General features: G+C 62.7%; 1 protein-coding gene and 1 long non-coding RNA gene across 3 annotated transcripts in view; both read left to right on the top strand.

The window, feature by feature from the left end:
- The window catches only part of CAPN2 (calpain 2), a 36,995-nt gene extending 11,923 nt beyond the window's left edge, over positions 1 to 25,072 (top strand). The window contains exons 3-22 of one of the 2 annotated variants that reach the window (XM_045453318.1): positions 4,832 to 4,950; positions 6,037 to 6,170; positions 6,913 to 7,081; positions 8,091 to 8,174; positions 9,848 to 9,933; positions 10,467 to 10,541; positions 10,995 to 11,155; positions 12,631 to 12,800; positions 14,064 to 14,075; positions 15,293 to 15,504; positions 16,593 to 16,629; positions 17,314 to 17,379; positions 18,289 to 18,346; positions 19,800 to 19,864; positions 20,524 to 20,592; positions 21,083 to 21,161; positions 22,227 to 22,343; positions 22,841 to 22,899; positions 23,491 to 23,565; positions 24,213 to 25,072. In XM_045453318.1, the coding sequence (XP_045309274.1) occupies positions 4,832 to 4,950; positions 6,037 to 6,170; positions 6,913 to 7,081; positions 8,091 to 8,174; positions 9,848 to 9,933; positions 10,467 to 10,541; positions 10,995 to 11,155; positions 12,631 to 12,800; positions 14,064 to 14,075; positions 15,293 to 15,504; positions 16,593 to 16,629; positions 17,314 to 17,379; positions 18,289 to 18,346; positions 19,800 to 19,864; positions 20,524 to 20,592; positions 21,083 to 21,161; positions 22,227 to 22,343; positions 22,841 to 22,899; positions 23,491 to 23,565; positions 24,213 to 24,236 (1,871 nt within the window). In that variant the 3' untranslated portion in view covers positions 24,237 to 25,072. The remainder of the gene's footprint in view (positions 1 to 4,831; positions 4,951 to 6,036; positions 6,171 to 6,912; positions 7,082 to 8,090; positions 8,175 to 9,847; positions 9,934 to 10,466; positions 10,542 to 10,994; positions 11,156 to 12,630; positions 12,801 to 14,063; positions 14,076 to 15,292; positions 15,505 to 16,592; positions 16,630 to 17,313; positions 17,380 to 18,288; positions 18,347 to 19,799; positions 19,865 to 20,523; positions 20,593 to 21,082; positions 21,162 to 22,226; positions 22,344 to 22,840; positions 22,900 to 23,490; positions 23,566 to 24,212) is intronic. The other variant, XM_045453319.1, reaches the window with a different exon arrangement.
- LOC123585314 lies at positions 5,031 to 5,434 on the top strand. The gene is made up of 2 exons (XR_006706052.1): positions 5,031 to 5,063; positions 5,104 to 5,434. It is a non-coding gene; the product is annotated as an uncharacterized LOC123585314 (long non-coding RNA).
- Positions 25,073 to 27,054: the final 1,982 nt, after the last annotated feature.

Below are 27,054 nucleotides of genomic sequence, written 5' to 3'. Positions count from 1 at the left end.
GGCCCCTGCCTTTCGGGCTGATGCCAGACTGCCACGGGGGAGCCTCGCCGGACCCCCAGAAGGAGCTGGTTCTGAGGGGCCCGGTCCAGGGACCCTGCCCGGGTGGGCCGGCAGCCGACGCGCCCTCCCCAAGCAAGCCAGAAGGTTCCGGGGTCGAAGACGTGGGAAGTGCATTGCACCCCTCTCCCCTGACCCCATAGAATTACCGGAAAGCTCTAAGCAGCCTCCACTCTTGACCTGGTTAGCTTTGCCCGTCCTGTGGAAATGCACTTGACCGCAGGAACCCTTTCTCAAGGAATACCTGGTAACTTCTCAGCAGAATACATGTTGGGGGCCCAGGAGGAGGCGAACTGATTAGCTGTTCTTGCCGACGGTTGACCAGTTCTTACGGGAGGCCTTGACCGGAAATAATTTTCATTTAGAAGAACGATAGTAAGCTATTTTTCTCCTTACTCTAAGGGATGACATGACCAGCTAATCCGTTGAGGGCGTCAAAACGTCCCTGGCGTTTATGTCAAAGGACACATACAACAGTCATCCAGAAATACCTTCAGTTTGTGAAGACAGGACTTACAGAGGGACCCACGGCGCTCCCCACCTTCTCTCCCACCTGCCTTTTTCCCTTTCCTGGCGTGTCCTACGCATGTTCTGTGCCCTGCTCTGGTTTACGTGACCTCTCAGAGGCTGGTCTGTGTCCCTAGAGAACATCGTCGCTCCGCTCTGTGGACGGATGACCAGGGCTCTAGGAAATGACTTACCACCGTCCTTGGTTCACGTGAGCGTGTCCGTGGACGACTCCTGCACCTGGGATTTCGGGGGCACGCACTCCGTGTGGTGTGACTGCTCGTGGACAGGCGCGAGTGGGTCTCCCCCGGCCCCTCCGGGACCACACGACCTTACTGTGCGATCTGAGAGGTGGAAGTGTTTCGGGGGAACTTCCCTTTATATTTCTTTTATGACGAGTGACGGGAGCACCCTTCAACATTCGGGGTTTTTAAATTTTTTTAAATGATCTCTGTGCCCAGTGTGGGGCTCGAACTCACGACCCCAAAATCAACAGCCACTGCTCCACCAACTGAGCCGGCCAGGCGCCCTGAATATGGCTGAGACACTGGTTTTTCCTTTCTCCGTCAACTGTTTATATCTTTGTCCATTTTTCTATGGAGCTCTCATTTCGTCATTTACTAGAAATCTTTCTATATAACGTCTCGTCTGGGATCTGAATAGTAGATATTTTTCCTTGTTACTTTCTTAGTTTGACTTGATCATGATATTTTTACCATGTAGACTTTTTTCTTTTTACTTTAGCGTCGTTAAATGTGTCATATAAAAAGTTTATGGCTTCAGGGGTGCCTGCTGGCTCTGTTGGAGCGCATGGCTCTTGTTCATGAGTCCAAGCCCCACGTTGGAGGCGGAGATTACTTAAAAAAATCAAAAACTCTTTAAAGTAAAAAGCTTATGGCTTCCAGGCTACAAGTCGATAACATGTCTTCACTGGAATTCTCCTGTTGTCTTCCAGAATGTCAGTCAATGGATTTATAAAAATATTGTATTTGTAGGGGTGCCTGGGTGGTTCAGTTGGTTGAGCGTCTTACGTCAGCTCAGGTCATGATCTCGAGGTTCGTGAGTTTGAGCCCCATGTCGGGCTCTGTGCTGGCAGTTGGAGCCTGGAGCCTGCTTCAGATTCTGTGTCTCCCTCTCTCTCTGCCCCTCCCCGCTTACGCTCTGTCTCACTCAAAAATGAACAAACGTTAAAAAATTTTTTTAAATATATGGTATAAATACATAGGCAATAAATATATAAATAAAACAAATGGCTCGTTGGGGTGCCTGGGTGGCTCAGTCGGTTGAGCATCGACTTCAGCTCAGGTCATGATTCACAGTTCGTGAGTTCGAGCCCGGCATCGGGCTCTGTGCTGACAGAGCGGAGCCTGGAGCCTGCTTCGGATTCTGTGACTCCTTCTCTCTCTGCCCCTCTGCCTCTCACGCTCTGTCTCTCTCTGTCTCTCTCTCAAAAATAAATAAACCTTAAAACAAATGGCTCGATTTACCATATTGACATATCAACTACATCAATAACGTATTAAAATACATACTTACAACGTGAACATTATTTCATTTAGAATGTATTCCTGTGACAAGATGAGCTAGAACTTGATTTTTATGTTTTGGATGGCCACTCCGCTGTCCCGGTCCCACGTGGGTCCCCTAGTGGGTCCCCTGATGAGAGGCGTTTCGGGTCTTCAGCTGTGAAATGCTCTGACCTGTTTCCTCCTGTTTGCTGTGCTCCTGGTGCTATTGTCTGGAAGGTGCCATGACAGGCCACCGTCCCGTGGCCTTCGTGACTTATGCTGCAGCGGGCAGGTGACGTGTTTCAGGATCTCATGGGCGCATGGTGTCAGGTATTAAGATACGATGTAGGATTTCAGGGAGCTGCTGGCTTGTTACCCCGTAGTTTTAAGTTTAGGCTGCGGTTGGGTATTTCTATTGTGGTCTCTCCTGCATTAAAGGAATCAGACCCTCTTAACCAAAAGAAATCTCTGGCAAGGCTCGGGTTTTAAACAAAACCTGGGATTTGATTTAGAGGATTTGCTTTCGAGACCGGCTGGCTGTCTGGTATACAGGCCCCCGAGCTTCAGTTTCTTCATCACCAAAAGGTGACGCTAACATGGGTAATCGCCCCGTAAGACTTACACATAAACGGTGCAGCGAGTTCTCCGTAAACTGCACCGATCCAGAATGCTGACTGCATTCGCTGCTCACTGCTGTTAAGAGCCTGAACTGGAAGGGGAGCCTCTCTGCCCCTTGCGGGATCTTCTGGGACCTTCCAGACGTGTGACCTGAAGCAAGGAAGTCGACCTCTTAAAGCCGCAGGTCTGCCGTCCAGAAAACACTCTGGGTTGACACGCCCTTCCAGAGGAGACCAGCTAGGTCGGAATAGCCCGGCATAAGAACGCTGTCTCCAGAGGGCAGGGGGCACTGGGGCCTTGCTCCCCCCCAGGGTGGCCAGGGGAGACCTGGAGGAAGAAACCCGGAAGCCACGGAACACAGCCGCTGATTCCCAGGATGTGGCAAGAGCCTCCGGATCTGGTGGCGAGCGGTAATCTGAGCTGGGTATGTGGTCAGCACTGACCTAGATGTCAGGCTACAGACACCAAAAGGCAGCACGGTCACCTGGAGCCAGTCCTCCCTGCACCCAGTCACGTCCCAGAACAGAGCGCTGTCAGCCGGGACCTCTGAGCGGCCCTGCCCCTCGGGGACCTCCGGCGGCCACCCTGAGTCCCCAGTCCCACAGACCCGGCGGCTCGTCTAAGGGGGCTCAGGGACTCGAGGGGGCTGTGCGGGAAATGTGGGAGCTCTGGCTTCAGTCCCTGGACTCCCCACACGTGGGCCCCTGCTGTCCACGAGCCCATCTGCCTCCACGTGTCGACAGACCCAATTCAAGCACCGCGGAGAGTCCCAGAAAATCTCACGCTTGCTCAAGAAGAGTGAGAGTCACAGGCACATCCAGGCTTCCACAGATGTGGCAATGGCCCTGCAGCTGCTGGGGAGTGGCCGGCACATAGGAGGGTCTCAGCTGCCCTGGTGCTCAGGGAAACGGGGGTGATCAACTCATGTGCCAGGAAAGTCCAAGGCATGTTGGCTGCAGGTACGGCTTGATCCAGGGTCTGCAGGGCTGCTGGCAGGACTTTCCATCCCCGGCCCCTCTTCCTCCGAGCTGGCCTGGTTCTCGGACTGCCCGTCCCACAGCAGCAGCGGACTGTACGTCACTGAGCAGACTCAGGGGGCACCTGTCCACTCTCGCCGACGCACCAGGTCAAGGCACGTTTCCCGAGCCGACCCCCTCAGCTGGGCTGCTTCCTGGAATCGGGGCAGAGTCTGCACTGCCAACACCTCGCATACTGAGCGTGCAGGGCAGCTGGGGTCTCAGAGGGACGCGGGCTCCCAGGAGGAGAGCGGTGGCCACGAGGTCCCCAGCACCCCCACACCGCCACCCGAAGGAGCAAGATGATGCATTTGCCTCCCATTGGTGGCGGACACTCCCTGCAGAGCCACTGGCACGCCGTCACTTCCGAGCGCCAGCGGGAGAGTCTCGTCAAAGAACCGTCAGGGCGCATTCTCCACGGGCTGCTCCTGTCACTGTCCAGCCCGCACCCCCCTCCCAGGCTGCTCCTGTCACTGTCCTGGGAGGGGGCAGGAGCGCGCCCACGCCTGTAGGAAGAGGGTCAGCCGGCCACGGCCTTTGGGGGGAGAATGTGAGCCCCCACCACGCACTGTCGCAGCCGACCACGTAGGACGGTCACAGTGCTTGTGTGCCGAGCACCTGCCATGGGTGCCGGGTGTGTGGCAGCTCGCGCACATGCTCCCGTGACGCCTCGGTCACCCGTGGACCACAGGAGGGGCCCGTCCCACCGTCCCCACTCTTGTGTCCCGCACGGTGCCCTCCCACGCCCCAGAAGTGACTGCCATGTGCCCTCACCCCCCGCGCCCACTCCAGCCAGGCACCCACACCCGCCCCACTCACGACCTGCCAGCCCCGCCTCCGCACCCGACCCCGTCCCTCTGCCTCCCCCCACTGCCCTGTCCTCTGCTTCCCAAGCCCAGCGGTGAGTCCCGCGCTCCCACAAGCGTCTGCGTCTTCACACCAGAGGGGGCCAGGGTGGGGGCCGGGCTGGGAGGGGCTGGGAGGGCTTCCCCCTCTAAACTGCCCCTCAGTGGGGACTGTCCACACCAGCCCGTCCTTGGCTTCAAGCTCCCAGAGGGGGCACATTGTGTCTGATGTCCTCCTGGTACTGAGACCCCTGCTTGGAGCTCTGTGCTGTGTTCACAGGTGACTGCTGGCTGCTGGCGGCCATCGCTTCCCTCACCTTGAACGAAGAGATCCTGGCCCGAGTTGTCCCCCTAAACCAGAGTTTCCAGGAAAACTATGCTGGGATCTTCCACTTCCAGGTGACTTAGCAGGTGGCTCAAGGTTCTCTCCGCAGGTGCTGAGGGCTAAGGACAGTGCTGGGGACTAAGGACAGGTCCTGGGGGGCTAAGGACAGTCCTGGGGACTAAGGACAGTCCTGGGGGCCAGGAATGGGTCCTGGGGGCTAAGGACAGGTGCTGGGGGCCAGGAATGGGTCCTGGGGACTAAGGACAGGTCCTGGGGGCCAGGAATGGGTCCTAAGGACTAATGGCAGGTCCTGGGAGCTAAGGGCAGGTGCTGGGGGCTAAGGACAGGTCCTGGGGACAAAGCACAGGTCCTGGGGGCCAGGAATGGGTCCTAGGGACTAAGGACAGGTCCTGGGGGCTAAGGACAGGTGCTGGGTGCCAGGATTGGATCCTGGGGACTAAGGACAGGTCCTGGGGGCCAGGAATGGGTCCTAAGGACTAATGGCAGGTCCTGGGGGCTAAGGGCAGGTGCTGGGGGCTAAGGACAGGTCCTGGGGGCTAAGGACGGGCGCTGGGGGACAGGAATGGATCCTAGGGACTAAGGACAGGTCCTGGGGGCTAAGGGCCGGTGCTGGGGGCCAGGAATGGGTCCTGGTGTCTAAGGACAAGTGCTGGGGGCTAGGAACAGGTCCTGGATGCTGGAACAGATCCCCTGGCTTGGTCAAGTTTATCAGACCCCAGTGTTTGGCGACTCCTAGGACACGCTGTTCTACAAAGGACTTTGAGAGACTGCAGGAACTCCCTGGCCTGCCCCTGACGGGGACCCAGGGAGGATAGCAGCGGGGAACCTCTAGGGACTTCTGCGGAGGGAGGTAGAGCAGGGTGCTCAGGAAGGAATCCCCAAGTTCTAGAAAAGGGACACAATGGCGAGGTGCTGCTTGCCGTGCTCCTTCGATGCTGGTGAAGGAGAGCACGAGGTGGGGAAGAATGCGGGGGGGGGCTCAGAGGGAAGGACGTGGGCCGTGCCCTCTGTTCCTCAGCGAGGACCCGCCTCCCGGGATGGGCTGGCGGAGCCTGTGCTGAGGGGCCGCCGAGGCCCAGGGTCCCCGTGCTGGCCCCCCCAGCACCCCCTCCAGCACCCCCGTGTCTGTGCGCCCGCAGTTCTGGCAGTACGGCGAGTGGGTGGACGTGGTCGTGGACGACAGGCTGCCCACCAAGGACGGGGAGCTGCTGTTCGTGCACTCGGCAGAGGGCAGCGAGTTCTGGAGCGCCCTGCTGGAGAAGGCCTACGCCAAGTGAGCGACCCTGCCCCCCGACCGCCCCGGCTTCTGGGGAGAGCAGGTGGTGTTCAGGGACCACCTCGCGCAGGAGTCCCGTTCTACACAAGGACCGCTTTGGCCAGAACTGGGCTCGCGGGCTGCCGGCCACGCCGCGCCCCCATACCCGACGGCGATGGCCCTTCCCGACGCTGTGCGCTGGGACGGGCTGTGGCGCCCAGGGCTGGCTCGGGAACGACCCGCTTCCCTCGCAGGTCACTGCCGGGTCATGTCACATTTTCATCAGCCCGGGGCAGCACGGTTTCTGCCGGTGTGTACCCGCCGCAGGCAGGACACAAGGGTGCGGAGTCCACAGACGAGGGACCTGACCCCTGCGGACCCTGCGAGGAGGAGGGCCGGGGTCCCCACAGCCGGCTGGGAGAACCACTTCTCAGTCATGGGTCCAGACGGCGCAGCCGGAAGCCGCGGGCCACCACAGGGCGGTCAGGTGCAGCATGGGCCGCTCTGCGCGTAGAGGTGCTCTCGTCACTGCCCTGTGGCCTGTGTTGACCTGTAGATGCCCAACAGCCCCTGAGCAGGCTGTCCTCGCCGTCAGGACAGACAGTCCGTGTGGGAGGTCGGACCTTCCACCCCTGAGGTTCTAGGAGATTTTCGGGCGGCCACGTGGGGGGGAATCCGAGCGGAGGGTCCCTGGAACTGCCCGCAAGGGAGGCCTGGGGCAGCGGGGGACACAGGGGCAGCGGCTTCCGTCTCCCCTCAGGGTCAACGGCTGCTATGAGGCGCTCTCGGGCGGCGCCACCACGGAGGGCTTCGAGGACTTCACCGGGGGCATCGCCGAGTGGTACGAACTGAGGAAGGCCCCTCCCAACCTGTTCAAGATCATCCAGAAGGCTCTGCAGAAAGGCTCCCTCCTGGGCTGCTCCATCGACGTGAGTCCAGGCCCCTCCCTGCCTGCTCTGGCCGTTGGGAGCCCAGCCCCTTCAGTATCACCTGGCTGTGCATCACCTGGATGGGTGGCCACCGCCAGGCTGTCTGCGGGCCGCTGGTGGGCGAGGGCGTGGCCAGCCTGGACCACAGGTTCCCCGAGGCCCCCACCCCTCGGCAGGTCCCGGGGGCCGGACCATGTCCAGACACCTGCCCCCCCCCCCAGCCTCCTCTGTGCTGCCTCGGGGCCCAGGGGCCTGGGGGGGCTGCAGGAGGCATCGGGAGGGACATCTCATGGCAGCCTTGCCACACGGCCCCCCAGAGGAAGGCAGGGTCGCCCTGCGTCCCGTCCCCAGGCCTCTTCCAGGCCGAGCCCACTCTGGAGCCTGGTGCTGCTGCGGGCTTGTTCCCCACGGGGACAGACGTGAGAAGCCCCCACTCTCGGGCCCCAAGTCTCTGGGCAACTTGCTAGAAAACAAACTCCTACCCAGCAAATTTGAAGACCTAATTGGCCTCACTAAGCGGTTCGTGAGTCAGGCGTCTCCCCATCCAGCCGGGGGGTGAGGGGAGGGGAGGCGTCCGCAGAGCTGCACCAAGTGGAAGGGACCCTGACTTCGCCCGCACACCGTGTTGGGGCAGAAGACCCTCCTCTCGGCCCCTCTGCCTGGTCACCAACACAGCGGCCCCCCTTCCGCCCGGTGGTTGGGGTGGGGGGGCTGAGGAGATTCTAACACAACAGGGGCACATCAGCAGCCACGGCAAACAGCTGTCCTCCTGGGAGCAGCGGGCTGGGCCACCAGGGCCTCCAGCACCCTGAAGGCGTGCCCTCTCCCGTGCCCCCTGTAGAGGGCCGTGAGCGCCCGTCCGCTGGGCTCCCCAGGCCCGCTCCGTCCATGGGCAGCCAGGAGGTTGTCTTCCCCCAGGCCCAGGGGCCGGGGGCTTGGTGGAGGGACTGGAGGGAGCAGGGGGGAGGGCGAGGCCGCTGCGTCCACCTGATTCCTCCCCTGTCTCCAGATCACCAGCATGGCGGACTCGGAGGCCATCACCTTCCAGAAGCTGGTGAAGGGGCACGCGTACTCAGTCACCGGGGCGGAGGAGGTGAGGCGGCCGGGGTTTTTGGGGGACCGTCGTGTCCCTGATGCGGCGGTCGGCTTGGCTGGGCGGGTGGTCACCAGCAGGGGGGCGGCCTCATTCCCACGGCCCGGCCGCCAGGCCTCAGATCCCTGAAGCCGAGGGAGCCTGGGTGGGGCGGCCAGCTGGTGTCCCCTCTTGGCCGGGTCCCGCCCTCCCGCTGTGCTTGTTTAGACTCACTTTGCCCCCTGGACCGGCTGCTGCATGCACAGAGTGGTGTAGACCCTTCAGAGTGCTTTTGCGTCTGACCTCACAACAATGTTAGCGCCCAAATTCCTGTTCAGATCGGATGGCCTCTGGCCAGAGGCCTGGGCAACTTCTCCTAAACCCCCGCCCCTCTGTACCCCCAAGCTGGAGGCCGTGATGACACACACCATAGGGCTGTTCCCCTGCCCGCGGTCCCCATCTGCCTGTGGCACCCGCTGCCCATGGTCCCCTGTCTGCCCGTGGCCCCCACTGCCTGGGTCCCCATCTGCCCGCAGTCCCCGTCTGCCCACCGACCCCCTCTGCCCACGGTCCCCCGTCTGCCCATGGCACCCGCTGCCCGTGGTCCCCTATCTGCCCGTGGCCCCCACTGCCCGGGTCCCTGTCTGCCTGCAGTCCCCGTCTGCCCACCGACCCCCGCTGCCCGCGGTCCCCCATCTGCCCATGACACCCGCTGCCCGTGGTCCCCTGTCTGCCCGTGGCCCCCACTGCCCGGGTCCCCGTCTGCCCGCGGTCCCCGTCTGCCCACCGATCCCCGCTGCCTGCGGTCCCCCATCTGCCCGTGGCACCCACTGCCTGTGGCCCCCCGTCTGCCCGCAGGCCCCCACTGCCCGGGTCCCCATCTGCCCGCAGTCCCCATCTGCCCACGCAGCGTCACTAGAAACAGGACAGCCCCACTGCCACGTACAAACCCCATGTCGTCTGACTTGTCCGGGGCTCCGTTTCTTTTAAACCCGGGACTTTTATTCTATTCTCCATCCACCACCCCCCACGCATCCGTTGTTTTATTTTGAAAAAGTTCAAGTCTGTGGAAAAGTTGCAAGAACAGTGTGACGCCCGCCCCAGTGCGGTTTCCCCAGACTCGACACCTAGGGTTCTGCACACATCCTCCCTCCCTGTGCTGCTTTCCGAGCCGCATGGAAGGAAGTGTCAGACGCCATCACGCTTTGCCCCCGAATACTTCCACGGCCACCTCCCACGAGTGAGGACACTCTGTCACGTAATGCCATCTCCGTTCCCACGCCAACGAAAATAAACACCCACCCAGCAGCAGCATCTGACACAGGGTTCATGTTACGTGTTCCCAGCTGCTACAAAACACCCTTCGTAGAACCCCCCCCCCCCCCCCGGGGATTCACTGGAGATCCAGGCGGCGCACCTGCTCCTCAGCACCTTGTTTCTGCGACAGGTCGGGAGGCGCCGGGGGCTCCCGAGACCACAGCACAGTGAAGCTGAGGTTCGGGGTCAAAGACCCGGGTCCTCCCACAGCCGGCCCCTGGAGGGGTCTGGGGTCCAGCCCTTGTCCCTCTTCTGACCCCCTTGTAACATGGACCCCACCCCTCCTGTCTCGTGGAGAAGGGGCCTTGGGCCCGAGCGCGTCCAGGCCCGGCTGGAGCTCAGCGTCCCCCCTGCCCCTCCCTGTGCCCCGTCTGCAGGTGGAGAGTGGGGGGAGCCTGCAGAAGCTGATCCGAATCCGAAACCCCTGGGGAGAGGTGGAGTGGACGGGCCGGTGGAATGACAAGTGAGGAGAGGAGGCTGCGGGCGGGGGAGGCCGGAGGCAGGCGGCTGTGCAGGAGCAGGGCCCCGGGGTCACAGGGCCGGGCACCCTCAGGCAGGTGCCCCTCTAGGGGCCACCAGCACATCCCAGCGGTCTGGCACCCTCGTCCAAGCCGGCGCTCCTGCCGTGAGCTCGAGGTCCACGCCTCCCTGGCTCAGCGTCCCCGCTGGCGGGCCCCGGGGGAGAACACAGGTTCCCGGGCAGGCGCCACAGCGGGGCTGTGGCCAGGTCAGGCCAGGTGCCTGCAGGTCAGCGACACCTTGGATTTTCTGTTCCCGTTAAAACGGGACTGTCTGGTCCTGGCCGCCAATACCGCCCCGTCTCCCCCCGGATTGGCTGTCTTCTTCCCGCCACCGTCCAGGGCGACATCTGGCCTCACCCCCTCTGTCCCTACGGCTCCTGGCCCTCGAGTGTGTCCCCAGGGCCTCCACTGGGGTCCTGGGGACACATCCTCGCCGGCACTGGTGCTAACGCCCTCCCGTCACGGGTTTTTCCAGCTGCCCCAACTGGAACAGCGTCGACCCAGAGGTGAGAGAGAGGCTGACCAGACGGCACGAAGATGGGGAGTTCTGGTAAGCTTGCTGGAGGGGTCTGCCGGTGGGCTGTAGCGGGACATTAGGGAGACGGGGGCCGTGGGATCTGCTCCCATCGTTTCAAATTCACCGTAAGACCCTGAATGGAACCATTCGTCCCTCTCAACAAGGGGTGGCACAACCCCTCAGAAAGCAGGAGGGAGTCCTGCAGGCGTGTCCAGATCCCGACAGAAACCTGGAAGGACGGGGCTGTTCTCCCAACCAGTTCCGAGTTGTCCCCACACTCGAGAACCAGGCCTTTCGAGAGCAGGGCTGGGCCCGCGGGTTCACCGGTGGGCAGTGCCCAACACGGCCCAGCGGGAAAGAGCTGGAATCCGCGCCTGCTGGCCGCTCTGCGGCCCTCACTGGCTCCTGGGCTGGCCTTGGGCGGAAGGTCAGGGTTCGGCAGCGTGCCCTCCCGTGACTGGGGCGCCCTTGCCCTGCCTCCGCCAGGATGTCGTTCGGTGACTTTCTGAGGCACTATTCACGCCTGGAGATTTGCAACCTGACCCCCGACACCCTCACCAGTGAGTCCTACAAGAAGTGGAAGCTCACCAAGGTGGACGGGACCTGGAGGCGGGGCTCCACCGCGGGAGGCTGCAGGAACTACCCGAGTAAGGCCGCCCGCCGGGCCCCTGCCCGGCCACACCCCACACGCGGCCTCCCCAGCCCTAGGTTCCCCTGTGCCGTGGCCCCCACCACACCCCGTGAGGCCGAGCGTGGTCCCAGCTCAGGCCCACGGGCCCCTTCATCCACGTGAAGCCCAGGCAGTCCCGCCCTGCAGGGACCTTGCCCACGGGGCCGCTGCACACCCGGGCCCCAACCGTCGCCCGCAGCCCTCTTGCGCACTCGGGCCCGGCTCAGACGGGGTCCCCGGTCCCTCCCTCGTTGACCCCCGACCTTCTGCCTTGTGGCCCAGGGCTCCCCTCCCCCCGAGCCGCAGAAATTGAGTCGGTGTGATATGACACATCGGGCCTGGGGACCGTCCCAAGTGGTTTATGTGCGTTTGTCCCCGTCCGTCCACACGAGCCTCCACGGCGGGCACACTGCTGTCCTCTTCATCTTTAAGGTGAGGGGACCACCGCCTGGAGAGGTTAAGTGACCTCATGGTACCCCTCACGGGGACGTGACGCAGGCAGTCTGACCGTGGAGGCCACGTGATGGTCGTATGCCGATTCTCCACTGATGGGGAGACTGGGGCTCCCGTGGCATCCCGGGCCGCGGACAGGTGGTGGGACCTCGAGTTCTGGTGCTTTCAGTCCTTCCCCTCCAGCCTCCAGCCACCAAGTGGCGGTTCCAGAGGTGCTGGGGAGGCCGTCTGCCCCTGACAAGCCGCTCGCTGGATGCGGGGCCGGCAAATCTCTCAGGGGCCAGATGGGAAACATCTGGGGCTTGGTGAGCGTCAGTTTCTACCGCTTTTCTGTCAGCTCCGCCGCCGTCACCCGAAGGCCACCAGGCCTTAAACAACATGGCCGTGTTGTCATAAAACTTTATTTACAAAAACAGGCGGCCAGGGGCCCTCCGAGCTGTAGTTTGCTGACCCCTGTACGAGATGATGCCTTTATTTCCCCAAGAAAGAGTTTATCCTGTTAGGTGGGCGAGGGGAGTTGTTCTCAGACGTGAACGAGTCTCCGGGCCTTCCATAAATGGACTTTGGAACTGGGCAGGGTGGGGGAAGACACACCCTGGGGTGGACAACGGGACACAGAAGAAGAGGCGGGAATTTGCACAGGATGTTCCTGCCTCGGGGTTCACAGAGGGCGTGCGGGAGCGTGTGCCCCCACAGCGCCCCAGCCCGGCCAGCTGGGCCTGGGGCGGGACAGGGGCCGCAGGGGCTCAGCCCTAACACCCTGTTCCCGAGTGACAAAGATGAGCCAGCCTGAGGGCGGGTGAGAGAACCGTGCGAGGGAGTTTCTGACGTGGGTCCCCATGGTCCCCAGGCAAGTGCCGGCCGGCTCTGTCCACAGCCCCCCAGCGCCCACCCACCTGCCCACCCGTCTTTATGGGGTTCCCTCCCCCTCCCCGTGCGCACCTGCGGGGACAGGGGCGGCCCCGAGTCCTCAGTGACCCGGCCCCTCTCTGGCCGCAGACACGTTCTGGATGAACCCTCAGTACCTGATCAAGCTGGAGGAGGAGGACGAGGACCAGGAGGACGGAGAGAGCGGGTGCACCTTCCTGGTGGGCCTCATCCAGAAGCACCGGCGGCGACAGAGGAAGATGGGGGAGGACATGCACACCATCGGCTTCGGCATCTATGAGGTGGGGGCAGCACGGGCCGCCTCCTGCCCTGCTCTCAGCCCCAGGGGGACGGCCCTCCCCACAGGCACGGTGGGCCCTGGGGCCCCGTCGGGAGGCCGGGCCAGGGAAAGCAGGGCTTTTGCAGCAAAACTCTGTGTGCGAGACGTGGCGGCTGGGCCGGGCCGGCGCAAGGAGACGCCCCGAGGTCCCTGCAGCTGGTCCGTGTCCCCGGAGGTGCCTAGGGCTTGCCTAGGCCCCACAGCCGCTTTGGGGACAGTCTACTCTTTTTAGAGGCCTCCCGCCTCTTCTGAGACACCCCCCCAACCAGTCCTGGTGCTCTGCTTGGCCCGCCGACCTCCAGGCCTAGAACAGAGCCCCCACAGGGGACACCTCGGGCAGGAACCGCTCCAGCGTCTGGCTGGGACCAGCTCAGGACCTGGAACGCGAGCTCTGTGCCGCCCGCAGGGGCTTCATTTCCAACCAAGTCAAAGCAAGGCCGGGCTCTGCCCCCCACCATGCCCTCCCCACTCCTCCCTGCAGCACGGCCCAGAGCCACTCGGATGAGGAGGGGCGGTCCCCACATTCAGGGAAACCGCCGTGGTGGGGAGGGCAGCATGCCGCTGGTAGAGGTCAGAGGTCAGACGCTCACTCATCACTGGCAACGTGGCGCCCGTAACAGGACCCCGCCTGTAGAGTGGGTCACCTGCCATCGTTGCAGGGGTGCACATGAACTCTGAGCCCCTCGGCCTCTGAAACAGGAGCTGAGGACTTCTGCTCTGGGACAAAGCGACCCCAGGGAAAATGCCAACGGGACGTGACGCAGAGCCCACCCCCCGCCTCATGGGTGTACAAAGCCGGTCCTGGGCTCTGGAGCTGGGGAGCACGGGGGGTCACTTGGTCCCCTTCAGAGACAAGGAAACTTTGGCAACAGAGGGAGCTGACTTGCCCAAGGACACACGGGCTGGGTGTGACGCCTGCTGGCTCCCAGCCCGGCGGGCACCCTCGAGTTGGGGGCGGAGAGACCTCAGCCGGGCGTTTCACGGCTCCGTGCCCCGGTTTTATGCTCCATAAATTAGCAATGGCGCTAAGGGCTCAGCCACATTGTTGCTGGGTCACGAGGTTTGTCCTCCGTGTGGGAACGGTTGGGGCCCCTTGGAAAATAATTACCGTGCTGAGTCACTTCACGTTGCTAGAGCTGCAGGGGACGGGGGGCCGCAGCCCATCACGGGGGTGACCTCGTACAGCTTCCGGGAATCTGAAGTGTGCTCTCCTTTGTGCCTGCAGGTGCCGGAGGAGGTACGTCTGGGAGACGCTGGCTCGTGTTCACCACCAGGCACAAGGCCCCGACTGCTGGCTTGGGGGGTCCCGGGAGGCCTGGGCAGGGCTGGTGGCTGGGGGCACCCTGGGGAGGTTGCTCAGGTCCCAGGGCCTGCTGGGCCGAGCTCAGGGCCAGGTCTCTGGGGAGTCCCTGCGGGGCACGGGTCAGCTCTGGGTGGACGCCGTGTGGTCTGGGACGCAGGAGGCTCTCCGCGGAGTCCTGCAGTTCCCCCTAAAACAAGCCTGAAGGGAAAGGTGAGCCCCAGGACTGTCTGTGCCTAAGATGACGTGGGAGCCCCGGGGCCTGGATCCACGCCCCAGCCCTGCCATTTGCAGGCCGTGTGACCTCAAACAAGTTAAGGGTCCTCTCTGGACCTCAGTTTCTTTTTCTTTTTTTTTTTTTAATGTTTTAAATGTCTTATTATTTATTTCTGAAAAAGAGAGCATGAGCAGGGGAAGCAGAGAGAGAGGGAGGCACAGAATCCCAAGCAGGCTCCAGGCTCTGAGCTGTCGGCACAGAGCCCGAGGCGGGGCTCGAATTCATGCACAGCGAGATCACGACCTGAGCCGAAGTCGGATGCTTAACCGACTGAGCCCCCCAGGCGTCCCTCTCCGTTTCTTTTTCAATAAAACTTGGTCCACCACCCACCTGGAGGGACCATAGCAATGAGGTGAATGGCGTGAGAGCACGTAGTAGGCTCACAGCTGGCATTAGCAGGCTGGTGGGAAGTCCAGAAGCCATGTGGGTCCATAAAGGCCGTGGCTGATCCAGTGGCCACGCAGCGTGCCCCCCCTCCACCCCAGTGGTACACACTGTCGGGCCGGGCAGTGCCGTCCGGGGCAAGCTGGGCTTCTCCGGATCCCTCTGGTGAGTTCCGGCCTCGCGGCGGCCAGCCCGACCACACCTGCCTTCCTGGCCCGGCCCCGTCCCGACTTTTGTTCACGTGTCACACACCACACAGCACTGATCCGACTCCTGCGGGGGGCCTCACGGCCGAGCCCCTCCGTGTGCAGATGGGGTCTCTGTGGAGCTGGGTGCACGCGGGACCCCCGCCGCACGTGCCCTGAGCCCCTCCGTGGACATTTGTTCTCGTGGGCAGGAAGTTTGCGTTTGATCTGGAACGATGGGCACCGTCACCTTCTCTGTGAGCGAAAACAATGCCGTCTACTCCCTTCTGTTTCTGTTTGTCCCTCAGATGACTGGACAGACTAACATCCACCTCAGCAGAAACTTCTTCCTGACGCACCGGGCGAGGGAGCGGTCCGACACCTTCATCAACCTGCGGGAGGTGCTGAACCGCTTCAAGCTGCCGCCTGGGGAGTACATCCTGGTGCCGTCCACCTTCGAGCCCAACAAGGACGGGGACTTCTGCGTCCGGGTCTTTTCCGAGAAGAAGGCCGACTACCAGTAGGTGCTCCTGCCCTCCTCCCCGCCACCCCCCCCCGTCCCCATCCCCGTCCCCTGGAGCGGGGCGCCCTCGCTCCGAGTTTCTGCTCTGCGACACCCGCCCGCTTCCAGGGCGCAGCTGGAAGGACCCCAGCGTTACATTCCAGCGAGCAAAGAAATGAGCCACGTGGGGTATTCGCGGTTAGAAAGGGCGGCTGTGGAGCCTAGCGCAGAATCTGCTGTGGCAGCTGCGTCTCCGAAAGATCGAGCTGTCACATTCGCCGTAACGACACGGGTTGGACGGCTGAACCCAGGCACCTCACAGGGAGAAGCCAGGCCTCACCGTATAATCCTTTCCGTCCAGCGGCCCTCGAGTGACGGCCTCGGTGGTCACTGGGCCCAGCGGTCCAGGGCCCCTTGTCAGGATGGCTCGGTTCCCAATGGCTCTTGCCCCGTTGGCCGCTGCCTCAGCCACATCTATTCGGTTGGGCACCTGATTGCAGGAGACGTAATCCTCCTCGGCGGCTTAAGCAAAAGGAGATTTACGGAGAAACACGGGGGCTTTGAACAGATGGGAAGCAGGGCACACGGCATGTGCTGTGTTGCCTCTACCTCGTGCCACGGGCTCCCATCAGACCCAGGACAGTGTGTCCGATGGGCCGGCTCGGGCCAGCCGCAGGCACAGCGGCCGGGGCCCTCGGAGGACCAGTGGAGGGTCCCAGGGCCCAAGAAGGGCCCAGCGCCGCACACAGCACAGGGCACCACCTGAGCTGCCCGAGATTCAGCTGAGACCACACCCTGGCCTCCGAGCAGGACACGTAGGCAGCAGGGACCTTGCAGGATCCCGGGTGTGGAAGGTTTATGTGACAGAGATTCCTGCAGAATCGGAGAGCGGGTGCCGGGGTCTGCTGTCCCCAAACGTGCTTCTCGAGGAGCAAGAAAGTCCCTGCCCGCCTCTGCCTCCTCCGTGCAGGGCTGTGGTCCAGTGACCCTGCCCGCTCCGCCCTGCGCTGCCCTAACAGTCACACGTGCCATCGGCCTTGATTTTGGCACCACGTGCTTCCCACCCCCACCTCCCTTCCGGTAACACAGTCTCCCTCTGTTTCCAGGGTGGTTGACGACGAGATTGAGGCTGACCTTGATGAGGTGTGTGTGACCTCCGGACCCACCCGCTCTGCCCCCGACTGCCCAGGACCCAGAGGGGCCCCTCCTAATCGCTAGGGGGCCCCAGGACCTCGTGCCTGCAGCTTGAAACTAGGGTCGCCCCCTGCACCTGCACCGGCCAGTGCGTGGCCCTTGACCACCCACCCCCCCCCACGGGACCACGGGCTTCTTGTCGCCACCTTTCCTGGGCTTCAGTTTCCTCATCTGTAAAATGAAAATGCTGGGTGACGAGATTTCTGAGGCTCCCGAGGGTAACACCAAGGGTCGCTGTTCAAATAGTGGTGAATCCCGAGGGCTTGGGGGTCCCAGGGGAGGCCTGACCACCACAAATCCCAAGTCCAGGAAGGAGACCACAGCCAACATGATGGAAGGCCCTTCCTCTGTCCCCTGTCCCCAGGGAGAGAGTGAATAGTCCAGGGGACCACTGTCAAAGACCTTCTAGAACATTCCGGCTGGGCTCTGCTTCTGGATCCCCACTAGTGTAGATCAGGAAGGGCGTCCTGGTTGAGGGCTAGAGGAGACGCCTCCGTGAGGACTTGTTAACCCCTCCCTCAGGCTTTCCATCCCTCTCTCATCCGCCCTTAATTCTTCACACTGTCCTTGGTCTCAAGCCCGCGGGAGGCACCTCCTTGGCTCTGACCTGCTCCCGTATCCCCCCCCTTCCAGAACGATGCCAGCGAGGACGACATTGACGACGGCTTCAGAAGGCTGTTTGCACAGCTGGCAGGCGAGGTGGGTGTCTGCACACGCAGCCTCTGCCCTGCGCTGTGGTCCACTCGAAGGGACAGTCTCGTCCCCGACGCGACTCCAAAGGGGCAGAGGCAAGAGTAGAAGCAAGAGGCGTCGCGGGGGGACTGGGGCTCCTGCCCACACGGTGGGGCTGCCGCTTGGCGTCTGCTCTGGCTCCGACTCCCTCTGGCCTTAGGGTTCCAGCTGCTTCCTGTCCTTTGCATCCAGCTGGGATGTCCCTGATGTCCACAGAGACGCTCAAGGGACAGAAGGGTAGCACATCTCAAGAGCACGGCTCAGGGCACAGTTCATTCAGGCGCTTCCCCCCCGCCCCCCACCCCCTATCACCGTCCAGCCCTGTCTGCCCAGCCAGTCCAAACAGAGCTCTGGGGCCACCAGGTCTCTGGCCTCATGTCACAGACACCTGTTCCCGCTGGTCCGCGGCACGTGGGCCCCGCCCCCATCCCTAGGAGAAAGGACTGTGGCCCATGGTGGTCTTGCGACTTGGGCTCGTCCCCCGTCCCTCCTCCCCTGTCCCCCAACACGAGGGCGTGTGTAGGGCACCAGACCCGCCCCAGGAGCTGGGGCCTCAGAGGCAGAGGGGCGGGGAGACAGCTGGGCCCTCACCAGCTTTGCAAGGAGCCAGACCCGGGTTTCAAAGGGGAGGAAGGGGCGACGGGCGGAGGACTGGGATCAGAAGGGCGTCGAGTGGAACCGCACGCGTGGGTGGAGCGGAGGGTTCTCAACTGTGTCCACGGGGCCCGCAGTCCGCCGAGACGTGCGGCCTGCAGGGGGCGCTGGACCCGCACATCACAGGCCCCGCCCAGCCCCGCCCAGTGCGCCTGATGTGGGCGGAGCCTCCCGCGTCCCGCGGCCGCCGGGCGGTGACCACGCTCTGCTTCGTGTCCACAGGACGCGGAGATCTCGGCCTTCGAGCTGCAGACCATCCTGAGGAGGGTGCTGGCCAAGCGTAAGTGCCCTCCTGGTGGGGCCCCGGTCCCCTCCCGGCCGCCGGTCCCCTCCCGCCCGCACGTAAACACCCGCCAGCCCCCGGCCCCCTGAGGAACTGGGCAGAGGAGGCTCTGTGTGCCCTGGTCACTCAGGATCAGAGGGCCCCGGGTCGAGACCACCACTGGCTGGCTCTTGCTGGAAGCCCGTGTGCGGAGAGCCTCGGGCTCTCTTACTGCACCTGGAAAGCAGGAGCGTCACTACCTAACCCCAGAGATTGGGGAGCCTCCAACAGGTGCCCTGCGAAGCTGCCTGACACAGAGCCCGAGCTCCGTGTGGCGGCCCCTCGGACGGTCAGCTGGAAGGGGGGCGGAGCCGTGGATGAAGTGATACCACCTCACTCAGTAGCCAGGGTGGAAGGGTAAACGGGCCGTCTGGAACCACGGAACGGTGTGCAAAGCATCTCCCCAGCGTGCATGTCAGGAGCCTCGTCTGGCTGGCTCTTTACTTGGAGAGACATGGTTTCCCTTGAACTGTTGAGCCAGGCCAGGGACCTGAGGGCCCAGAGGCGGCTGGCAGGCTCCTGGAAGAAGGGGTGAGGCCCAGAGGGGCCTGAGGAGGGCCCGGAACACCTGGAACTGCATCTGAGTCAGGAACAGGACCGGCCAGCCCCGGGGACACATTTCCTCCCCCGAAAATTATCACAAGAGCCGCACGGCCCTCAAAGAGACCGCCGTCCCCGCGCGGGTCTGTGTGAGGTCAGACCCCGCGAGCCTGGATGTTGCGTGTCCTGAGCAGCAGCCCTGGGCGCCACCAGCAGCCGGCCTAACCCATGGCAAATTCCCTCACGGCCAGAGAAGAGCCTGGCTGGCCGCCCATCCACCGCGGAGGATGTGGGGAGGGATCCGCTCGTAACTGGTTCCTCCCCGGGCAGGCCTGGCGCAGACAAGAAGATGGTGCGCGTCCCGGAGGCCGCCAGGCACGAGTGAGGTCACAGGGCTGCTGAGGCGTGTGGCCGTCAAAGCCTCCTTGTTCCCGCGCAGACGGAGGCGGAAAGAGCCAGGCCGCGCCGGGGCTCAGCCTCCCTGCCCCCGGCTGCCCGCTGACCCCTGCCTCTGTCCCAGCTGGGGAGGGGTCTGTGCCCACGAGGGCAGCTTCGAGTTAAGTGGCAGCCTTTACAAGGACAGGACAAGAGGGGGACCCCTCATGGAGTCCGGGAGGGACCAGGCTCCTACTTGTGATGAGGGTCTCCTGCAGGCTGCCAGCCACCCGCCGCGGCCACTCCGGACAGGTTCTGGTCCTCGGGGCACGCGCTCGTGTGGCAAATCACAGGCGGACGCCCCCCTCCCCCGGCCCTTCCGACAGCCACCGGCCTGCTGTGGCCCTGGAGGGACGGATGAGCACTTCCTCGAGGGGGATCCCGGGGACAGCGCGTCTCTGTGGGACGTAACCATCGCTGGTACTTTGTCTTACAGGCCAGGACATCAAGTCGGATGGCTTCAGCATCGAGACCTGTAAGATCATGGTGGACATGCTGGACGTATCCTTCCAGGCGGCAGAGCTCAGACACGGTGTCTGAGACCCCCACCCTGGGGGCTCTGACACCGCGCCCCTCCCGTCCAGGGGCCCCTGAGGAGCTGCAGATGAGGGGAAGCCGAGGGCCGTGTCCCAGGTCCCCGCACGGGAGGCGGCCGCTCAGCTGTGCCCGAGCGGCCGTGGAAAATACCCCACAGACCAGTCTCCTCTGGTTGTGGGTTTTCCCGATCTGCAGGCGCGGGGCCCGCCCGCCGTGGGCAGCTCCTTCCCCGGCCGCCCGTAGCCTCGACTCGTGGCTCAGGGACAAGTCCTGGGCACGGATGCTCTGTGCTGCTCGAAGTTTCCTCTCATGGGCTCAGAGTGGTTGCCTCACAAGAGGCCTTAGAAGCACTGCAGAACTTAGCGGGGGGGGGGGGGGGGGGGGGGCCTCTGCAGGTCATGTGACAGCTCGTTCTCACCGGGGCCGGGGCCGGGGCCCCCCGCATCCCCAGACCAACCAGCAAAGGTCAGGGTCGCCAGAGGCCTCCTTCTGGGCCCTCCGCCAGCCTCAGAGGCAGGAGGCTGGGTCCTACAGCAGGAGCCGCCTGCAGATATGCTGTGGGCGTCAGCGCCATCCGGTGGAGGGGACGCACCCACGGCCGGGCTCTCCTTAACCGCGGGCAGTCAGATGGCAGTGGCAAGCTGGGGCTGAAGGAGTTCTATGTTCTTTGGACAAAGATTCAGAAGTACCAGGTGAGCGGCCAGGGGGTGGGGGGCTGTGTCGGGGTCGTGCGGTGCCCATACAACCCTTTGCCAGGTGGGAGGGACATCCCCAGGGTGGCGACTGGACCCACAGAGACAGGCTGGCCACATGCAGACAGCAAAGATGAGCCCGCCTCCTGCCCTCGCCTGGCGCCGACCGGAAATGGGGTCCCCTAACAGCTGTGCCCGAAAGCGTCCTGGAAAAGCCATGTCGCCTTTTGTAACATGGGTTTTTAGCAGCTCAAGCACGACAGTCGGATAAGATAACGTGAGCCGTGGTGGCTGGCTGGTTGGCTGACGGGCGTATTGACAAACCGGCTCACGGGAGAGGCCAACGCTATTAGCTAATTAAGGCAGAAAGGTGGGCGACTCTTCCAAGGCAAAGCTGGGAAATCTGCGTCCGTGCGCGGCACTCGGCGCGAGCCAACTCGCTGCCTGCCTCGCTTTGGGTCATGGTTCTTGGGATTATTTCTCGTTCCAGAAAATTTACCGGGAAATCGACGTGGACAGGTCTGGCACCATGAACTCCTACGAGATGCGGAAAGCACTGGAGGAAGCAGGTAACGCCTCGTGGCTGTTTTCTCACTTCCGTCCGGCTGCGGGATACGCGAGCGCTGGCTCCGTCCCGGCTGTGGGGTACGGGAGACTGTGCTCCGCACCCTGGGGAGGTCGGTGACCGTGAGACAAAGCGGGTGCTGGTTTGGTACAAACACGTCCTTTCCGTTCCCCTTTTAAAAGCTCCCTGGTAAAACGCTCTGCCCGCCATACCTTCCTGAATCTACATTTCCTCCGAGAGGCTGGCGGGGCGAGCGGGCCCCCGGCCCTTGCCAGGTGCAGGGCTGACACGAGGGTCTCTGCTCCCCCCTGGGGTGAGTCCCCCACGAGCAACATAAAATCCCGACACTGAGACCCCAGATACCTGGATTCAGCGAGATCCACCTCCCCCCACGCGGTCCCAGTGCGAGGGGAGGTGCCCCCCGCTGCCGGGCCTTCCGGACTAGGACTAGGACAGCAAGGCACCACGGCCGTGTTCTGGCAACGGGTGGACAAAAGGAGGGAGAGATGGGCTCCCCCCGCCGTCAGGCACACAACCCCCTGGCAGGACTGAGTCACGAGCCCTCAGTGTGCTGCAGGGGAGGCAGGAAACATGGTCCTGATTTCAGGCAGCCGTGGCCCAGTGGAAATCCTGCCCCGGGAACAGAAATTATCGCTAATCTAGGACAGACAGTCTCTGCCATGTGCATCCAGGAAGTTAGTCTGCAGGGGATTCAGAGCTAAACAGCCAGGAGAGGAAGCACAGGGAGAGGTGGCCACGGGGACGGGCCACAGGGGTGGGGGTGGGCCACAGGGACAAGGATGGGCCACGGGGACAGGGACAGGCCACAGGGTCAGGGATGGGCCATGGGGGTGGGCCACGGGGACAGGGATGGGGACAGGAAGCCTCATGGCAGCCTGCGGGGACAGGCAGAGCCAGGTGAGCGGTCAGAGTCGGGAGCAAGGGTGGGAGCGGCGGGTCCCCAGGAGAGCACCAGGGGATGGGGCGGCGGCGACATGAGGGCCACGTCTGTGGCACGGGCGCCGTGTGACGCACACCCTGAGGTCGCACCCTCTTCCTCCGACTTCAGGCTTCAAGCTGCCGTGTCAGCTCCACCAGGTCGTCGTTGCACGCTTTGCAGACGATGACCTCATCATTGATTTCGATAACTTCGTTCGGTGTCTGGTCCGGCTGGAGACGCTGTTCAGTGAGTGGCCGCTTGGGGAAAGGCCCATCCCAGTTCTGTGCTTGGCGCAGGGGAGGCCGCCTGGAAGGGCGTGTGTGCGCGGTTGACTATGCAGACCCTTGTGGGCTGAGGGAGGAGCTGGTGACTGAGCAGGGAGGAGGAGGAGGGAGGAGGAGGGAAGGAGGAGGGGGAGGGGGAAGGGGGGAGGAGGGAAGAGGAGGAGGGGGGAGGAGGAGGGGGAAAGGAGGGGGAAAGAGGAGGGGGGAGGAGGGGGGAGGAGAAGTGAAGAGGAGTGAGGAGGAGGAGGGAGAAGGAGAAGGGAGGAGGAGGAGGAAGAGGGGGGAAGAGGAGGAGGGAGGAGGAGAGGGAAGAGGAGTGAAGAGAGAGAGGAGGAGGAGGGGGAAGAGGGGAGGAGGAGGAAGAGGGGAGGAGGAAGGAAGAGGAGGAGGGGAGGAGAAGTGAGGAGGAGGAGTGCTCACCGGGCGGCCCTCCTCCCACCCCCCACCCCCCTCCCTCAGGGATATTTAAGCAGCTGGATCCCGAGAACACTGGGACCATCGAGCTCGACCTCATCTCTGTAAGTCAGCCGCTCACAAGGCACCGGGAGCTGTCATGGGTGGGGGGGGGGGGGGGGGGGGGACAGGGACCAGTGGCTGTTGGCTTAGAAAGCTCCACCTTGCAAGTGTTGTGGCCGTGGGAGGCGGGCCTGTGAACGGGTGTGAGGTCCCACCACAAACGTGCACACCCTTCCCCGCACCCCCCGCCGACCCTCGGGCCCCGGGAGACACTCCCGGTTCCTCCTCCCACGCAATTTGCCAAGTGCACATGCGGGAAAACGACGAGGGGAAAACGAAGTGCTTGTTCACATGCACGAGAGATGGTGGTCACGTAAGAAAATTCTCCTGCATGAAATTCAAGTGGGTTTGGGGAAGATGTGTCCTTCTTAGACCAGATCTACTTAAAATACTTCCTGGGCAGATTACCTTATTCCCCCACCCCCTGCCCCGGTTAAAAATTCAATCGAAAATACATAAACTTGCCGTAGAGTTACCGAGCTCCTGGTCCGGAGCCCCAGCAAGGCCCAGGGGACCGTCAGTCCCAACGGTCCCGTGAAAAGCAAAGTGCAAAATGTCCAGTTACCCTGGTGCCAGAACGTTCTCCCCTCCAGGAGGAAGGGCACGCCCTCCCGGTCGTGGCCTCATGTTTGCTGTCAGGGGAGCTGAGCTCGGAGCAGCACAGGCTGGCGAGGGCCAGTCAGGGGCCGGTGCCACAGGGGAACGACACGGTCCCATGCTCTAGCCAGGAGCAAAGTGACAAGGGGACAGGTGTAAGGGACTAGGGACTCCTGTCCTTGAACTTTGACCTGGGGGAAGCCAGAATGAAGTAGCTTTGCACCTGCTATGATGCATTATAAAGGACCTTCAGCCAACTGAGAATACATTTTAGCTGGCTACAAATGACACTAGGTAACTTCTAGAACGAGGCTGCAGTCTCAGTCTTGGCCCCGGCTGCACGACGCACCAAGGGCAGCTTTGCAGAAGCCGGGGCCCCGGGCCCGGGTCCCCGACCGACTGGAGCAGAGTGTGACCCAGAGCCCCCACTTGACCCCCACTTGACCGAGGTCGAAAGCACTGGTTTCGGGGACAGCCGAATAATGTTCACCCGACCTGGAGGGGGCGGCAGGAAATGCCGCGTGGTCCGGTCTGTCTCGTGGCCGTCGGCCTGTGAGCCGGGTCGTGCCCCTGACCTGGGCCGGGCCAGGCTGTAGAAGTGGGGAGGAGAACCCGCGAGTCTGTGCCCCGATCCCTGTCTGCGCCAAGTCGTTCTTCCAGAATGACCGTTAGTTCTGCACAAGGTGTCTGAGCTGACCGGCTGTCTTCCTCCTCACAGTGGCTCTGCTTTTCAGTCCTCTGAAGTCCTAACTGATCTGCCTGAAGACAGCCGGCCGAGGACGAAGCCCCCACAGAGAAACTTTTTATCTGGACCCAAAATGACGGGAACATTTACCTAACCGATGAATGGCTAGAGCTGAAAATAAAGATACTTTCTGAGACAGGTCTCATGTTTCACAGTAAAAAAGATCTGTGTATCCTGGTATTACATGCAGGTGACTCAATCCTGGGTTAGCTCAGAGAAAACCTTCCATCTATAAACAGGTCCACGGTTTACTTTTACCCACTTGCCCGTTTATGGCAATATCCAATTGGAGAAAAATACAGGGAGGTATTTTTAACCGCTGACCAAACACGAAGTCAGTCTCCAAGGACACGAGGTCCTCGCTGGGAACATTGAAAGTAAATTCCCGATTAACAATGCAGCTGTGGCATTTGCCAAACAGCAGTGCGCGTCCCTGGAGTGAAACGGAAAACAGGAAGCATCGAAGAGTGACAGGCCGGGCCAGCACGCACACCTCCGTCACGTGGTTGCAGAGAGAGCCAGGTTTTATGTAGAACGGCCTGGTGACCCGTGTGTCGCAGAAGATGCTGAAGCCACGCGGCCCTCGGCCCGCTAACCGAAGCGTGCGCGAAAGCAGGTGCCTGGTGTCCGAGCCGATTATGGGAAAGGACAGGACGAGCCGTTCGTGGCCGGGACGTCGGCACCCCTGCGCTTGTGCGTGGAGCCGGGAGGGACACGGGTGGGAGAGCTTGAGCCCTGCTTCACCCTGGAAGACGCGAGCCACCTTACACACCTACCGCCTTGTTGCCTTACTTCCTGCTGAACGTGCTGTTAATAAAGAGTGACCCAAGCGGTCCGGCGTGCCGTGCTGTCCTTCGGGGGCCCCGTGGCAGCGGTGCGCCCGGGTCTCGGCCTGTTCCCGCTCCGACAAGGTCACCTCTCGTTTCCCCTCTTGAGAGTTAAAGGCAGCTTGGAACTACTCAGTTTCTTAATCCAATTCAGAGGCTCTCAAGTGTCCACAAAGTAGGTGCGGCTCTCCTCTGCTGCCCCTGGCCTCCCCCGAGGAGGCCCAGGCAGGTCCCTCGGGTGTGGGGACGAGAGAGGCAGACAGGACAGGCGCGTCAGTCACGGGCCTGCCGGTGGTGCCCCTGCGGGAGCCCTACGACCCAGGAGAGGTGTGCGACGGGCCTGGCCGGGCCAGCAAGCGCATCTCTCAGCCTCGTCCAGTGGGGGCCGGGCACACAGGAAGGGGAGGGAGGCGCCTTCCCAGGTCGCAGAGGCCCACAAACTGCTTCTGTGCCGGGGGCCGCCCGCAAGGCCCCCGGCTCGCCACCACCTGCCCTGCTCCCTGGTTCGTTGTCACAGCAGAGGAAACAGGGACAAGAAACAGCCAAGGGCTACGCTCCGCTTAGCTCATCCCATTCAGAAAAGGACTGGAGACGATGACCAAGCACCTGGGTCCCCCAAACAGGGGAGCACTGATCATCGCCTCCCTCACGGGGAGAAGGTAGACGTGCCCCCGCCCCCTTTAAAAGCCCCACTTCCGTGGGGCCCGCCACCCAGCTGCCCTGTTCCTTCTACAAAAACCTAAACTGCGGCAGTGAAGATGCCTCACGGGGCCACCGCGTCCGACCCCGGGGTCCTTCCCGTGGCGGCCCCGCGCCCACAGCACGATAGACACCACAGCCAGACCAGAAGCGTCTGTGCCCCCCGACCCCAGACCCTTCTCTGTACCTGCAAACCTTCCCACGCAGACCTTGGGTAAGACGTAAACAAGTAAAAACCAAAAGAGAAAACACGTTGTGGGTATAGGGCTGAGGGGACAATGGATGATCACGGTTCACCAGCAGGTGCACGCAGAGGCCTCTGTGGAGGGCACGGCCGGGTCACGGTTGCTTGGTGGCCAGGAACCACCAACCCAGGTGTCGTGCTCACTTCCGGTCGCTTTATGCGCTTAAAATCACCCATCCCCGGGGGACCCGGCTCAGCAGGTGATCTTGGGGTCGTGGAGATCACTTAAAACTGTCCCCAAGCGGGGATCCCCCTGCGGCTCCAGGACCAGCACCCCCCCTCCTTGCAGCCAGACCCAGCGGCAGCCCCTGGGGAAGCCACTCTGTCCAAGGTCAGCGATCCATGCCGTCCCGTTACCGCAGCGCCCACCGGGGTACCACCCCACACCCCCTCACTGTTCTGGGGAGCTGGGGGGTCCGAGGCCGGGGTGCGGGACCCTTTGTGGCATGCGTGTGGCCGCCCCCTCGTGGTGACCTCACGTGGGGAGGAGAGGTGGTCCCTTCCTCCTCCAAGGACACAAATGCCTTAGGGAGGGGAAACTTAACCTGGTGACCTCACGTGAGCCCCACCTCCAAACCCTGCCAGGCGGGGGGCAGCAGCAGGGTGGTCCTCTGGTGTCCAGCCCTTGGGGTCACCGCCTTCTCTGCTACCCGCAGAGCGTGGCCTGTTGGCTCTTCCCCCGCCTTCTTGCTGGAATTGAACTGCCCACAAACATGCCGGGATTTCGCACGGCCGGTCCTTCCCGCGTGGCTCCTACTCGGTGACCCCGCCACACAGAGCCACGGGCTCCGAAACGACTCACAAACCGGGTAACGGATCACAAACAATGCAGACTCAGTCTGAGTTCTTGTCCGATGAATCCCTGCAGACAGCACCACGAACACCAGACCCTTCCTCTCGCAGAGGCGTGGGGACGGGGCCACCGGCTGTCCCCGTGGCTCCCAATCAGGGCCACCGCAGAGCTCACCAATTTCAAAACCCAGCCGTCTCTAAGAACCTCACTCCTCACTGCAGCCACACGGCCGGGGAAGAAACCGCTACTCTC

This window comes from Leopardus geoffroyi, chromosome C3 (assembly GCF_018350155.1).
Source record: "Leopardus geoffroyi isolate Oge1 chromosome C3, O.geoffroyi_Oge1_pat1.0, whole genome shotgun sequence".
NCBI lineage: Eukaryota > Metazoa > Chordata > Mammalia > Carnivora > Felidae > Leopardus > Leopardus geoffroyi.
Note: the sequence above shows the minus strand (reverse complement) of the source record. Positions and strands in the feature narration are given on the sequence as shown.